This window comes from Schistocerca nitens, chromosome 4, assembly GCF_023898315.1.
Source record: "Schistocerca nitens isolate TAMUIC-IGC-003100 chromosome 4, iqSchNite1.1, whole genome shotgun sequence".
Classification (NCBI taxonomy): domain Eukaryota; kingdom Metazoa; phylum Arthropoda; class Insecta; order Orthoptera; family Acrididae; genus Schistocerca; species Schistocerca nitens.
Genome location: NC_064617.1, coordinates 394842852 through 394855019, shown reverse-complemented (window position 1 = coordinate 394855019; position 12168 = coordinate 394842852). Strand labels below are relative to the sequence as shown.

At 45.3% G+C, this 12168-nt stretch overlaps 1 protein-coding gene across 7 annotated transcripts in view; it reads right to left on the bottom strand.

Moving 5' to 3' along the window:
• The window catches only part of LOC126251669 (uncharacterized), a 347364-nt gene that overhangs the window by 219590 nt on the left and 115606 nt on the right, over window positions 1-12168 (bottom strand). For 6 of the 7 annotated variants that reach the window (XR_007545768.1, XR_007545766.1, XR_007545767.1 and 3 more), the window contains exon 1: window positions 96-257. Coding sequence is in view for 1 of the 7 variants with exons in the window: in XM_049952244.1 (XP_049808201.1) it covers window positions 96-187 (92 nt within the window). In the remaining 6 variants the exon portion in view is untranslated. Of the gene's footprint in view, window positions 1-95; window positions 1556-12168 lie in introns of those variants that run through there. The other variant, XR_007545769.1, reaches the window with a different exon arrangement.

Below are 12168 nucleotides of genomic sequence, written 5' to 3'. Positions count from 1 at the left end.
AACATACGCTACGCAAGCCAGCTTTGTTCCGGCTGTACACCGAAGCACGTGGTTTTGTCAAATGAATGTGAGGAAACTGCAGAAGATGGACTCACCGCGGGTTTGGGGCCAGCCGTCGGTCAGAGGTCAGAGCGGAGAGCTGCGAGAATCGTTGACGTACCTGCCGCGCCGGCCGGCGGGTTCCCATGAGCTGAGCCCCTGGCCGGCGCAGCCCGTCTCGTGCAGAACCTGTCGCAGGGAGGAGGCGAGCTCTGCAGTCGGACACAAAGCGCCGCAGCCCGCTGCAAATGGGAAGGAATAAACGGCGAGCCGCGTGCACAACCTGTCGCCTGCACGGGCCGGGCCGCTCGCTGCCTCACCTGCCCCAGCGGGCTTCAGTCTCCTCTCTGGACCAGAAGTGGCTACAGTCTTCTCGTTGTTGCAGATACCGGGCTAAACGAGCGAAATGGTGAGAAGTGTAGTGCGCAAGTGGCCCTAGGTTTCTGTATCTATGTTTTACGTTAAAATTAAAATGTACGAGCATTTGGAATAGTTATAGCACAACTCATAGATTTCTCAGAATATCTAGATTCGAATATACAGGCTGAAGCTGAAAGACAGTTGTTCATAATCTAATTACCGTATGATTTGAAGTACTGTTTATTCAGATCGGGTGTTACTGATACTTCAAAGCCCTTGCTCGCTAACAGATCGAATACGAAATTACAGTGCCTGTGTTTTTAAGAAGAACGATGCTTCGTACATGTTTGCATGTCCAAACATACATTACGTCGCCCTTCTCAACAACACGGTACCCCAGTATTTAATTTATCCACCGATACCAGGTCGCGACTTTCAATTAAAATGTCCTCCCCCGTAAGGGAATCACACAATATGTATACCAATACAGGTTGTGATGCAGGAACGACGACGTGTGGAAGTTTGTATCTGGTTGTAGGTCGTGCATGGATTGTCAAACCGATTAAGGCGGCCGTTCGCGTAAATCGGGAAATCCGGGTTCGAGTCCCGATCTGACACCAGTTTTCATTGGCTCTGAGCACTATGGGACTTAACATCTATGGTCATCAGTCCCCTAGAACTTAGAACTACTTAAACCTAACCAACCTAAGGACATCACACAACACCCAGTCATCACGAGGCAGAGAAAATCCCTGACCCCGCCGGGAATCGAACCCCGGAACCCGGGCCCAGTTTTCATTGTCCAAATGGTTCAAATGGCTCTGAGCACTATGGGACTTAACTTCTGAGGTCACCAGTCCCGCAAACGCAAACAGCTCCGAAAATACCTCTGCGGTGAACGTTGAAAAGCCGACCGTTTCGGTTTTGTGTCGGCTTCACTTGTTCCAGATCGTCCAGTATGGTGTTTCACATCATCGCTTCCTGTCTGCATAAACTTCCTTTACCACTAGCTTATCGACGTCCGCGAGGGTGGTTCGTTTTCCATACCGTGTTTACAAGCTCCTGCGAACCAGTGTGTCCAATTCACTCTGAATAAACCATTCCACACACTGATCCTTCTCTTTAACCGTTGTCATTATGCTTCAGTCACGACAACCTGGAACACAAACAAACAAAACTTCGTAAGTTTGTCTGTCACATAAACCAGACATTGTGTGAATATCTCAATTAGTTTGGGTGCTATAGCTAAATTGTAGTGTTCTTTTGAGATATCCTGTATAAAGACTACTAACGCTGGGGTATTTGTTTTCTGTTGGTAGGAGAGATCTTGTTGAGATTCATTTGATGAAAAGGTCCGCTATTAGTTTTTTTTTCCATTTTACAGCATATATGAATACAAGTTCTATGCTATACGAAAGTCTTGTTACCTGGAAAAAAATTGTGATCAGCTATAAAAGTATGAAATATAAACTATAGCTCTTCATAATAACAATCTGTCCTTTGTAAAATTCCGTCATGTCAACGGATTTCCCCATTTGCAGCCCACAGGGTCATTCCTCGTCCGTGTCTGCTCCGATTATATACTTTTGTTACTAGGCGGCATCAAACGTCGCGTTGGGCAGTGGTCATAACGTTCTGGCTTATGAGTGTATTTTCTCCAGTTCCACAGCAAAGGGATAAAATAATAAAAACATCAGGCCAATAACGCGAGGTCAAATGGAAACCGTTCGAAGCTTGCCATCTAATGCATTTTCGGACATACAGATTTATTAGTATTGTGCCGACGACGGATATAGTGTAAAACTCTACCAAGCAAGACAGGCTAAAGTCGGACATTTTATAAAGAAAAAGAAGATTATGGCTTAATGTCTCGTCAACGACGACGTTATTGTGACGTAACATACGCGTGTAGTGGGCACGCTGTTATTGGAAAACGAACCCATCCTCATTTAGCGGAACCACAGGAAACCTAAATCAGGATGGGGTCTGATCCCGAGTTCTCCCAAACGCGAGTCCGTTTCGATCCTCTTAAACACAGAGCCACACTTCACACCTTAAACACTGGAAACTTCGTTTTGTTTCAGGCTTTTTCAAGATAATAAGTGCTAATAATCTTCATGAGCGTAACGTCTAGTGTTGCTGTAGAAAATGGCCATCACCATTCAAATCAGCATTAGAATGTGACGAATAGCTAGAAAAATGGTGTAATTTCTATAAAGCCCATAAATACGCCAGAGAGCATTAAATCATCACCATTTTTGATGTCACCGAGTGTGTCACACTAACAAGGACATGCAATTTCTTTGAACTGCACCCAGACAGTGCAGATTTATCATAACGTGTTTTTTGTACGCCTGGCATCTTGAGGAAATTTGTAAAAGACGAAGATTACACACGAGCGTAATGAAATCAGCTACCAATTGGTTTTCTACGCTATTCACCGCCTATCCACCGAGCGAAATGGCACAGTGATTAACGCTTTGGACTCGAATCTCCCTCTAGCCCTACAGATTTTCCAACGTTTCACTAAAATAGTTTAGATGTACGCCTGAACAATTCATTTGAAAAGCATACTGCCGATATCTTTTGCCGTTTCATCTTGTGCACAATCTTTAACGACCAGTTTACCAAAACAAATCAAAGCTTCCGTTGCAGTGAAATGCGGTGACAATGACGGCCAGGAAAATACTAAAACTTTCCTCGTCAAATCACGGCCCTAAGGCACCAATTGTAAGACGTTGGTCATTGTCATCTTAGCAAAGCTGTACTTCCAGAGTAAAGAGACCTTGCACCTTTGGATAGATCTTGCCACACAAAATATTCACACCCTTGTCAGTGATCATGGCAGAATACTACGATACGGCTACTCAGAACGTAACAGGGCTGACACAGGCCGGATCACAAAACTGGGTCGATAATGTCTACTTGTAAGCTCGACCTGAAATTGGAAACCGCATGGGCGACGATTTATCGTGCTGGATGAGTAAAGCTAGTGTTTCTGAAGCGATCCATTTTGGAGGCTGCCATTGTTTGCAGTGTACTGTTTTATATTGAATCTCGTTATGTTATTAGCTGGCTAAAGGTATACAAGACATGGCTATTTTATGTTCGGGTGGTGTTAATTTTAATCATACGCATGACAATGTAAACTCAGGCACTGTCTGCAATAATTTCCAGCGCTCAGATATCGTCTTACAATTAGCACGAAAATCCTTTCAGAAAGATGTTTATGAAAACTATGTAGTGACGACAGCTTTCTGACAGTTGGACAAATACAAATTCTTCAAGCTTGTAGTTAATCTTGCGACTATAGCAAATTTCGAAAACAAGTATCCTGTACATTAAAAGGTGAACTACTACGCGTCACTACAGAGAAAGGCACTGCAAAACGATAATAAAAACTTAGAAAGCGGTAAGTTCAGTCGAAATGGCAGTGTTGTTACACGAATAAAGCTGTAGAGTAGCAGCGGTGGGTTGGCAGGCTCGACTCTATTTTTGATTATGCGAGGCATGCTGCCACCTGTTCAGTACTGAGGAACTTGGATAATTTTTTTTTATTTCGTCCTGCTCAGATACTCAGATCCATTGATATAAAATTGTGCTGCATCGGTTACCAGTTTCTGGCTGACACGTCCATGCTCAAACTACACACCTTGCTATTAACCGTATTATACAGTGTTTCGGTAAGAGCGTGCAAAAACAGGACGTAGAGAATTTTCCACTGAACAATTTGAGATAGGGAACCTGGGGTCGGAGAAGCCAGCTGAAGGTAATACGGAAGTAAACGTGTCTAGCGCTTTGTCTTGCATTACTGTTTTCCAGCTTATTTACAGCTAACGTGCGTACAAGTTTACACGTACTGTACTGTTTATTCACATGTTTATTTACATGTACATTGTTTATTTCCTGCAAGGAAACAAAGAGGCCGAGCCTGATTACCAGGAAATCATGATAGAGGTTTTGTTTACTTCACTGGCCCATAAGGTAGCTCCGTTGTATCGTATTTACGTTGACCCGTGACAGAACGTGCTACGATCAATGACACCCATTCACTACACAGTGACGTGCAGTACAGTACGATGGAGTGGTACCGGTACAGTATTTCCTGGTCGCTGGACTGGAAGGGGAGATCCTATTATATGGCCTGCGAAGTCACGTGACCTGAATCCCCTTGATTATTTCCTACAGGGATATCTCAAGTCACTTGTGTATGCGTCTCCAGCAGATACGGAGATGGAAGTAGTTGTCAGAATTGCAGCTGCCTGTGATATGATTCGAAACACAGCAGGGATATTAGTCAGGGTGCGTCCGAATCTTGTTCGCCGATGTCACGCTTGCATTGCGGTTGATGGCCGTCAGTTTCATCACATTTTGTAATATGCAGTATAAATGGTACGTTCATTTTGTCAACGATGCTACAGTTAACTAATGTAAATAAAAAAGTACAAATTAAAGTGATTCTATTCCTATTACCTCCGTAAGCTGGCTTCTCCAAACCCAGGTTCCCCACCTCAAATTGTTCAGTGGAACAACCTCTATGTCCTGGTAAATTTTTGCTCGCACTTACGGAAACACCCTTTTACGGTTAATAGCAAGGTGTGTAGTCTGAGAATGGGCGTGCCAGTCCGAAACTGGTAATCATTGCAGCAGAATTTTATGTCAATGCAGCTGGGACTGACGAAATTATATATATACAATTTTCTCAAGAATTTATTCGTCTAGCTCCTAACCTGCGAGGCAAGCTACCTATCATCCTATGCTTGCCCGTGCTACACTTAGCAAGTTTCCTATATTCATGCGACGGAGTACCGGCCGGACCGGCAACTGTTGAACTGTATGCTTTGCGTATCCTTTATGGACACCTCCTACCGAATGTAAGGTTACTATCATTACCTCTCTAAAGTCGTCATTAGTTTTATTTCAAATTTCACTAATTTCTCCGATAAATATTGTACCTGTCATTGAAGAGAATAGCACCTACACGCAGCTGTGACTGAAATAGTAGAAATAAAATTTCATGCTGTTTTCTGCTTTGCTTCGCAGATTGTCAAGAACAAAGCTCTTTGCCTTCCTTAGGAAATCCGATACACTTTTGTTACGGATATATATATTCGACTCAAATTGCACTTCTGAAAAGCGTCAACCGAATCGAAATGGAAGATAATAGCAAGTTATGATTATCCAACAGATCTTGTATTAACGTGAACAAAATATGCTGACCCGGTATATGTAGACACTACTCTATTACTCGACTAGTAGTATTTTCTGATTGTTCTTTATAAGTCTGCAATGAAAATGAGGCACGATGAATTGCAAATACTAATAGGGGATGAATAGACAAAGACTTTACCAATTATTCTTCAACGATATTCATAAACATCAGAGGAATTACATTGTCCTGTCTCAATTCGATGCACAGTCCTCCGAGTAGAATTACAACTGTCCCTTTTTTATAAGTAAATCATTCGCCAGCATTGAGTACAAAGAGCATGTTCTCAGAACCGTGGCAAATCACCGCACAAGCCATCTACCACTGGTGATCAACGGGCTAACAGGTATTCAGATGTACTTAGTAACTATTGGTAGACATGGCGAGCACAAGACTTTACTGAAGTTGTCTGTTGAGGCCACGACATGCGCCGAAGTGTCGCATTCGAATAAAAGAAGACATATAGGTCTGCTATGCAAGAAGTAAAATATCATTCGGAATTCAGGTATGTGTTTATAGAAGTACGTATGTACAGAATCTGGACGAGCAGACCCAGACTGAGGTCCGCTACCCCAACGGAAGTACTATTCACTTTTATTTTTCCTCTATCAGTCTTCTTATATTTGATGTTATATCTGTATTAATCCACGCCGATGCATTTGGAGCTACGTCCGCTCGTCTTCAGGCGTGTAGAGATACATAACAACCACATCATTCCTCGTACATTGCTGAACGTCAAGCTCCGCGACGGACCATCCCAACGTGTTGACCCAATGGCATCGTCAGTTACGTTAATTATGATTGCAGTGGACACGGGACCATCGCAACTCGACCGTCGATCAGTGGAAACGTGTCGCCACTTGGACTGAATCACATTTTTGCTACGGTAGGTCGCTGATTGTCTCCACAAACGCCGTCATCGAGGTGAACGGCGGCGCCAAATGTGCAGCGCGCCGCGGACGCAGGCTGGTGGGAGCAGTATTACGCTATGGGAGACCTTCTCCTTCGTTTGCATGGGACCTGCGGCAGTAATCGATGACATGCTGACGGCTGCGGATGACCTGCATCCCTTCATGTTGATGTCCTCTCCGACGGCGATGTCATCCTTCAGGAGTATAACTCTCCGTGTCGTGAAGCCAGAACCATGCTACTGTGGTTTGAGAAGGAAATTCGCCTAATGTAAATCCTATGGAACCCATATGGGTCGCTACCGGGCGCTATCACCGCGCATGCAAATCAACGGCCCGTTATTTACACGAATAACATGACCTGTGCGTCGACATCTAACGCCACTTACCTCCACAAACTTATCAACAAACTGTTGGACCCCTGATACGCTGAATCACAGATGTATTTCTTCCCAAAGACGGACACACAAGCTGTAAAGCAAGTGGTCATAATGGCTTGGCTCATCAGTGTATCACCCACACGTTTAAAAGAGCACACTGGCCGCTTTGAAGCGCTGTAGAGCTGGTAGAACCCTCTACGAGTGCGTATGTACCAGTCGGCTGTGCGGAATCAGCGCAATAATATGGGTCGGTATGGTGACGTAACAGAATGACAGGGGAGAGCCGATGTTTTTAGGTGTGCTCATGATCAGACCGTGAATGATGATGCCTGGTTTGTGGTATATCGAAGCAGACTGTCCAGTGCGTCTTCATGGAATGATCTACCAATCGGAGTGATGTAACATGCCGTCAGAAAAGGCTCCGTAAAATGAACCTAACCTTCAGCGATCGGAGACGAGTGTTAAGGTTGATCAATGACAATCGATTCCAAATCCGACAGGAATCACTGCTGTCAGCGGACGCAGGACCATCTCAACCAGTTTCCGAACGAACACTGAACATTAGGAGTTGGGTACCTCGCGGAAAGCTATTGGTCACAGAGGAACATAACACTACATGTCTTCATTGAGTCAAACAACACAGTAACTGGACACTAGCTAATTGGGAGCGTCTGTGTGATCCGAAGAGTCGTGATTTTGCATCTTTTCGAAAAAAGATGCAGGACATCGAGTGCCCCGCCCACCCAGTGCGATATTTAATCCACAGTACTTGGAGGGAGTAGTTCAGACCAGGGTAAAAAAAAAAAAAACACTCCTTCAGGCCACGAGTGGCCTACCGGGGCCATCCGACCGCCGTGTCATCCTCAGGGGAGGATGTGGATAGGAGGGGCGTGGGGTCAGCACACCGCTCTCCCGGTCGTTATGATGGTATTCTTGACCGAAGCTGCTACTATTCGGTCGAGTAGCTCCTCAATTGGCATCACGAGGCTGAGTGCACCCCGAAAAATGGCAACAGCACATGGCGGCCTGGATGGTCACCCATCCAAGCGCCGACAACGCCCGACAGCGCTTAGCTTCGGTGATCTCACGGGAACCGGTGTATCCACTGCGGCAAGGCCGTTGCCTCAGACCAGGGGTAGTGTGAAGATTTTTCTTTCTACATTCTAGGTGATCAAGAGTCACAAATTAGTCTACGTTTTCATGGTGAATATTCTGTGCACATTTCCATGAATACGTTCCTTTCCCTGTTTGACGACAACTCAGGCACCCTACCGCACAATGGCTAATTCTCAAAATCACCCGACCTTAGTCCTACAGAAAATGTCTTGGAGTATTGGTGATTTAGCATACCTGAAGAAACTTGTGGACACTCTTCCACGCCGAAATGAGGCAATTATTATTTATAGAGGCGTTGTTATACGGTATTGGTGACGTGTCTCCTGGGGTTATTAAGTTTTTGTCCGGAGTGCCAAGAAACTCAGGCATAATACTGGGTGCCGGCCGCGGTGGTCTCGCGGTTCTAGGCGCGCATTCCGGAACCGTGCGACTGCTACGGTCGCAGGTTCGAATCCTGCCTCGGGCATGGATGTGTGTGATGTCCTTAGGTTAGTTAGGTTTAAGTAGTTCTAAGTTCTAGGGGACTGATGACCACAGCAGTTGAGTCCCATAGTGCTCAGAGCCATTTGAACCATAATACTGGGTGATCAAAAAGTCAGTGTAAATTTGAAAACTGAATAAATCACGGAATAATGTAGATAGAGAGGTACAAATTGACACACATGCTTGGAATGACATGGGGTTTTATTAGAACCAAAAAAATACAAACGTTCAAAAAATGTCCGACAGATGGCGCTTCATCTGATCAGAATAGCAATAATTAGCATAACAAAGTGAGGCAATGCAAAGATGATGTTCTTTACAGGAAATGCTCAATATGTCCACCATCATTTCTCAACAATAGCTATAGTCGAGGAATAATGTTGTTAACAGCACTGTAAAGCATGCCCGGAGTTATGGTGAGGCATTGGCGTCGGATGTTGTCTTTCAGCATCCCTAGAGATGTCGGTCGATCACGATACACTTGCGACTTCAGGTAACCTCAAAGCCAATAATCGCACAGACTGAGGTCTGGGGATCTGAGAGGACAAGCATGACGAAAGTGGTTCAAATGGCTCTGAGCACTATGGGACTCAACTGCTGAGGTCATTTGTCCCCTAGAACTTAGAACTAGTTAAACCTAACTAACCTAAGGACATCACAAACATCCATGCCCGAGGCAGGATTCGAACCTGCGACCGCAGCGGTCTTGCGGCTCCAGACTGCAGCGCCTTTAACCGCACGGCCACTTCGGCCGGCTGACGAAAGTGGCGGCGGAGCACACGATCATCACCAAAGGACGCGCGCAAGAGATCTTTCACGCGTCTAGCAATATGGGGTGGTTCTAATAAAACCCCATGTCATTCCAAGCATGTGTGTCAGTTTTTACCCCTCTATCTACATTATTTTGTGGTTTATTAAGTTTTCAAATTTATACTGACTTTTTGATCACCCGGTACTTGAAACGTTACCTATTTGAAGCAGACTCAACGTTTCACAACTACAGGGTGCTGGTACGTTGCCTGTATGCAATTTGCAAAATTATTCACATGGCCCTTGTAGTCTTCTGCCGGAAACGGACGCAATGGTGGCGCCTTAGGCGTACAAGTTGCGAGATGCACAAGACATGAGCGTGTGCGGCAGCTGCTGAGGACACGGGTTCGCGACCGGACCGGTTCTACGGACGGCCGGCAGGTGGTCGCGCCCTCCTTCTCACCTGCTGGCCAAGGCTCCGGTGACACACACGTCCGCCCGCCCGCCTGCACGCACGCACGCACACATGTATGTACGCGCTCTCGCTGGGACCGGTACCGTCGCCTTCCCAGTAGGTAGCACCTGCCCGCGCGCAGTGTCACCACGAGCCGTTCCTCGTCCACTTTGGCCAGCCGTTACGGAAGCGCCACTTGCGCCTCGTTGAGGCCTCTCGTGCTGCAAAGGCCATTTTCTAAGTACACTGGTGTGCAAAACTTGAGGATGAAAGTAACTTTCGCATGTTGTGTTACTGCCAAGTAACATATCTCGATGGAAATTGGACCACATATGGAAATAACTGCTACAGGTAACTGAAAGACGTACGTAATGACACGAACAGAAATGAGACTTTCATTGTAAGACAAAAATTACGCCCAAGTATCTGCGGTGTACAATGTTCCTCTGGACATAACATAAAGCAAGACACGATTATTAATGTGGTGTGTGATCACTACGGACGTGCAACGTGTTCCAATGCTCCCACAACGATGGTAAGGTGTCCTTACAGTAGGGCCTTCCATGCCTCCATCTGCGGGGCTAACAATTGCTGGGTGGGGATGCCCAGGCCAGTTCATTCGCCAAATATCCTCTCGTTCCAAGAGCTCTTCCATCTGCACAGTCGATGTGGTCGCACATTGTCGTCCACAAAAATTACCTTCTCCTACCTCTCCCCATATAAGGGTACGTAATGCACCCTGGTTCTTTTCAAAACGTGCTCTTTTTGCTGCTCCATGTGTGGAGAGGTATAATTTTGCTTAGTGTCCGCACCTCGTGGTCGTGCAGTAGCGTTCTCGCTTCCCGCGCCCGGGTTCCCGGGTTCGATTTCCGGCGGGGTCAGGGATTTTCTCTGCCTCGTGATGACTGGGTGTTGTGTGATGTCCTTAGTTAGGTTTAAGTAGTTCTAAGTTCTAGGGGACTGATGACCATAGATGTTAAGTCCCATAGTGCTCAGAGCCATTTATAATTTTGCATGGACATTGGTATTCTGACGCATGAGTGTAATTTTGTGGTTGCATTAGAACCTGAATTCATATGTACCGGGTGATCAAAAAGTCAGTGTAAATTTGAAAACTGAATAAAACACGGAATAATGTAGATAGAGAGGTACAAATTGACACACATGCTTGGAATGACATGGGATTTTATTAGAACCAAAAAAATACAAACGTTCAAAAAATGTCCGACAGATGGCGCTTCATCTGATCAGAATATCAATAATTAGCATAACAAAGTAAGACAAAGCAAAGCAAAGATGATGTTCTTTACAGGAAATGCTCAATATGTCCACCATCATTCCTCAGCAATAGCTGTAGTCGAGGAATAATGTTGTGAACAGCACTGTAAAGCATTTCCGGAGTTATGATGAGGCATGTCGGTCGATCACGATACACTTGCGACTTCAGGTAACCCCAAAGCCAATAATCGCACGGACTGAGGTCTGGGGACCTGGGAGGCCAAGCATGACGAAATTGGCGGCTGAGCACACGATCATCACCAAACGACGAGCGCAAGAGATCTTTCACGCGTCTAGCAATATGGGGTGTTTCTTTTTTGGTTCTAATAAAACCCCATGTCATTCCAAGCATGTGTGCCAATTTTTACCTCTCTATATCTACATTATTCCGTGGTTTATTAAGTTTTCAAATTTATACTGACTTTTTGATCACCCGGTATAAGGGACGATGCTCAACGGCATCGAACAGCGCAGATGGAGGAACTCTTGCAACGACAGGGTATTCGGCGAATGCGTTGGCCTGCTCGTTCCCCCAATTGAAATACCATTGACCGGGTGTAGGGTGCTTTGAGGAGACTCTTTGCAGCAAGTCGGCATGTGCCAACGAGCATCCTGACGCGGTCAGCCGCGGCTGGCGGAGTAACTCAACGCCCAACCACAAGGAATCCCTACCAAGCTTATGGCCAGTATAAGGACACGTTGCGGACCATTCATTGCCGTTCGTGGTATCACACATCATATTAACAACCATGTCCCTCCTTTTGCAATGTCCAGGGCACCATCAAGGATCGCAGTGGCTTCAGTGTAGTTACTGTCTTTCAATAAAAATGTAATTTCTGTTTGTCTCTTTGCGTACTTCTTCCAGTTACCTTTGTACTATATTGTAGCAGCTGTTTTTATGTATGGTTCAAGTTTGGTCGAGCTGTGTTACTTGGCAATGATACATAACGCGGAAGTTACATAACTTTCACGCTCTTTGGAACCAAAAGGTGTTATAATTTATTCGAGGTAATTTCAATGAATCACGGTTGCTTGACTATGGAACAGTCCTTCCATAACCACGAGTTGCTGAATTTTATCCATTTAAGTCTAATTAAATATAAATAACAAACTACACTTTAATCATCCAGAAGGTTGGCTTGTAGACTTGTGCTATACTAGGCAGGTCCTTAATGGAGGTGATATTCCGTT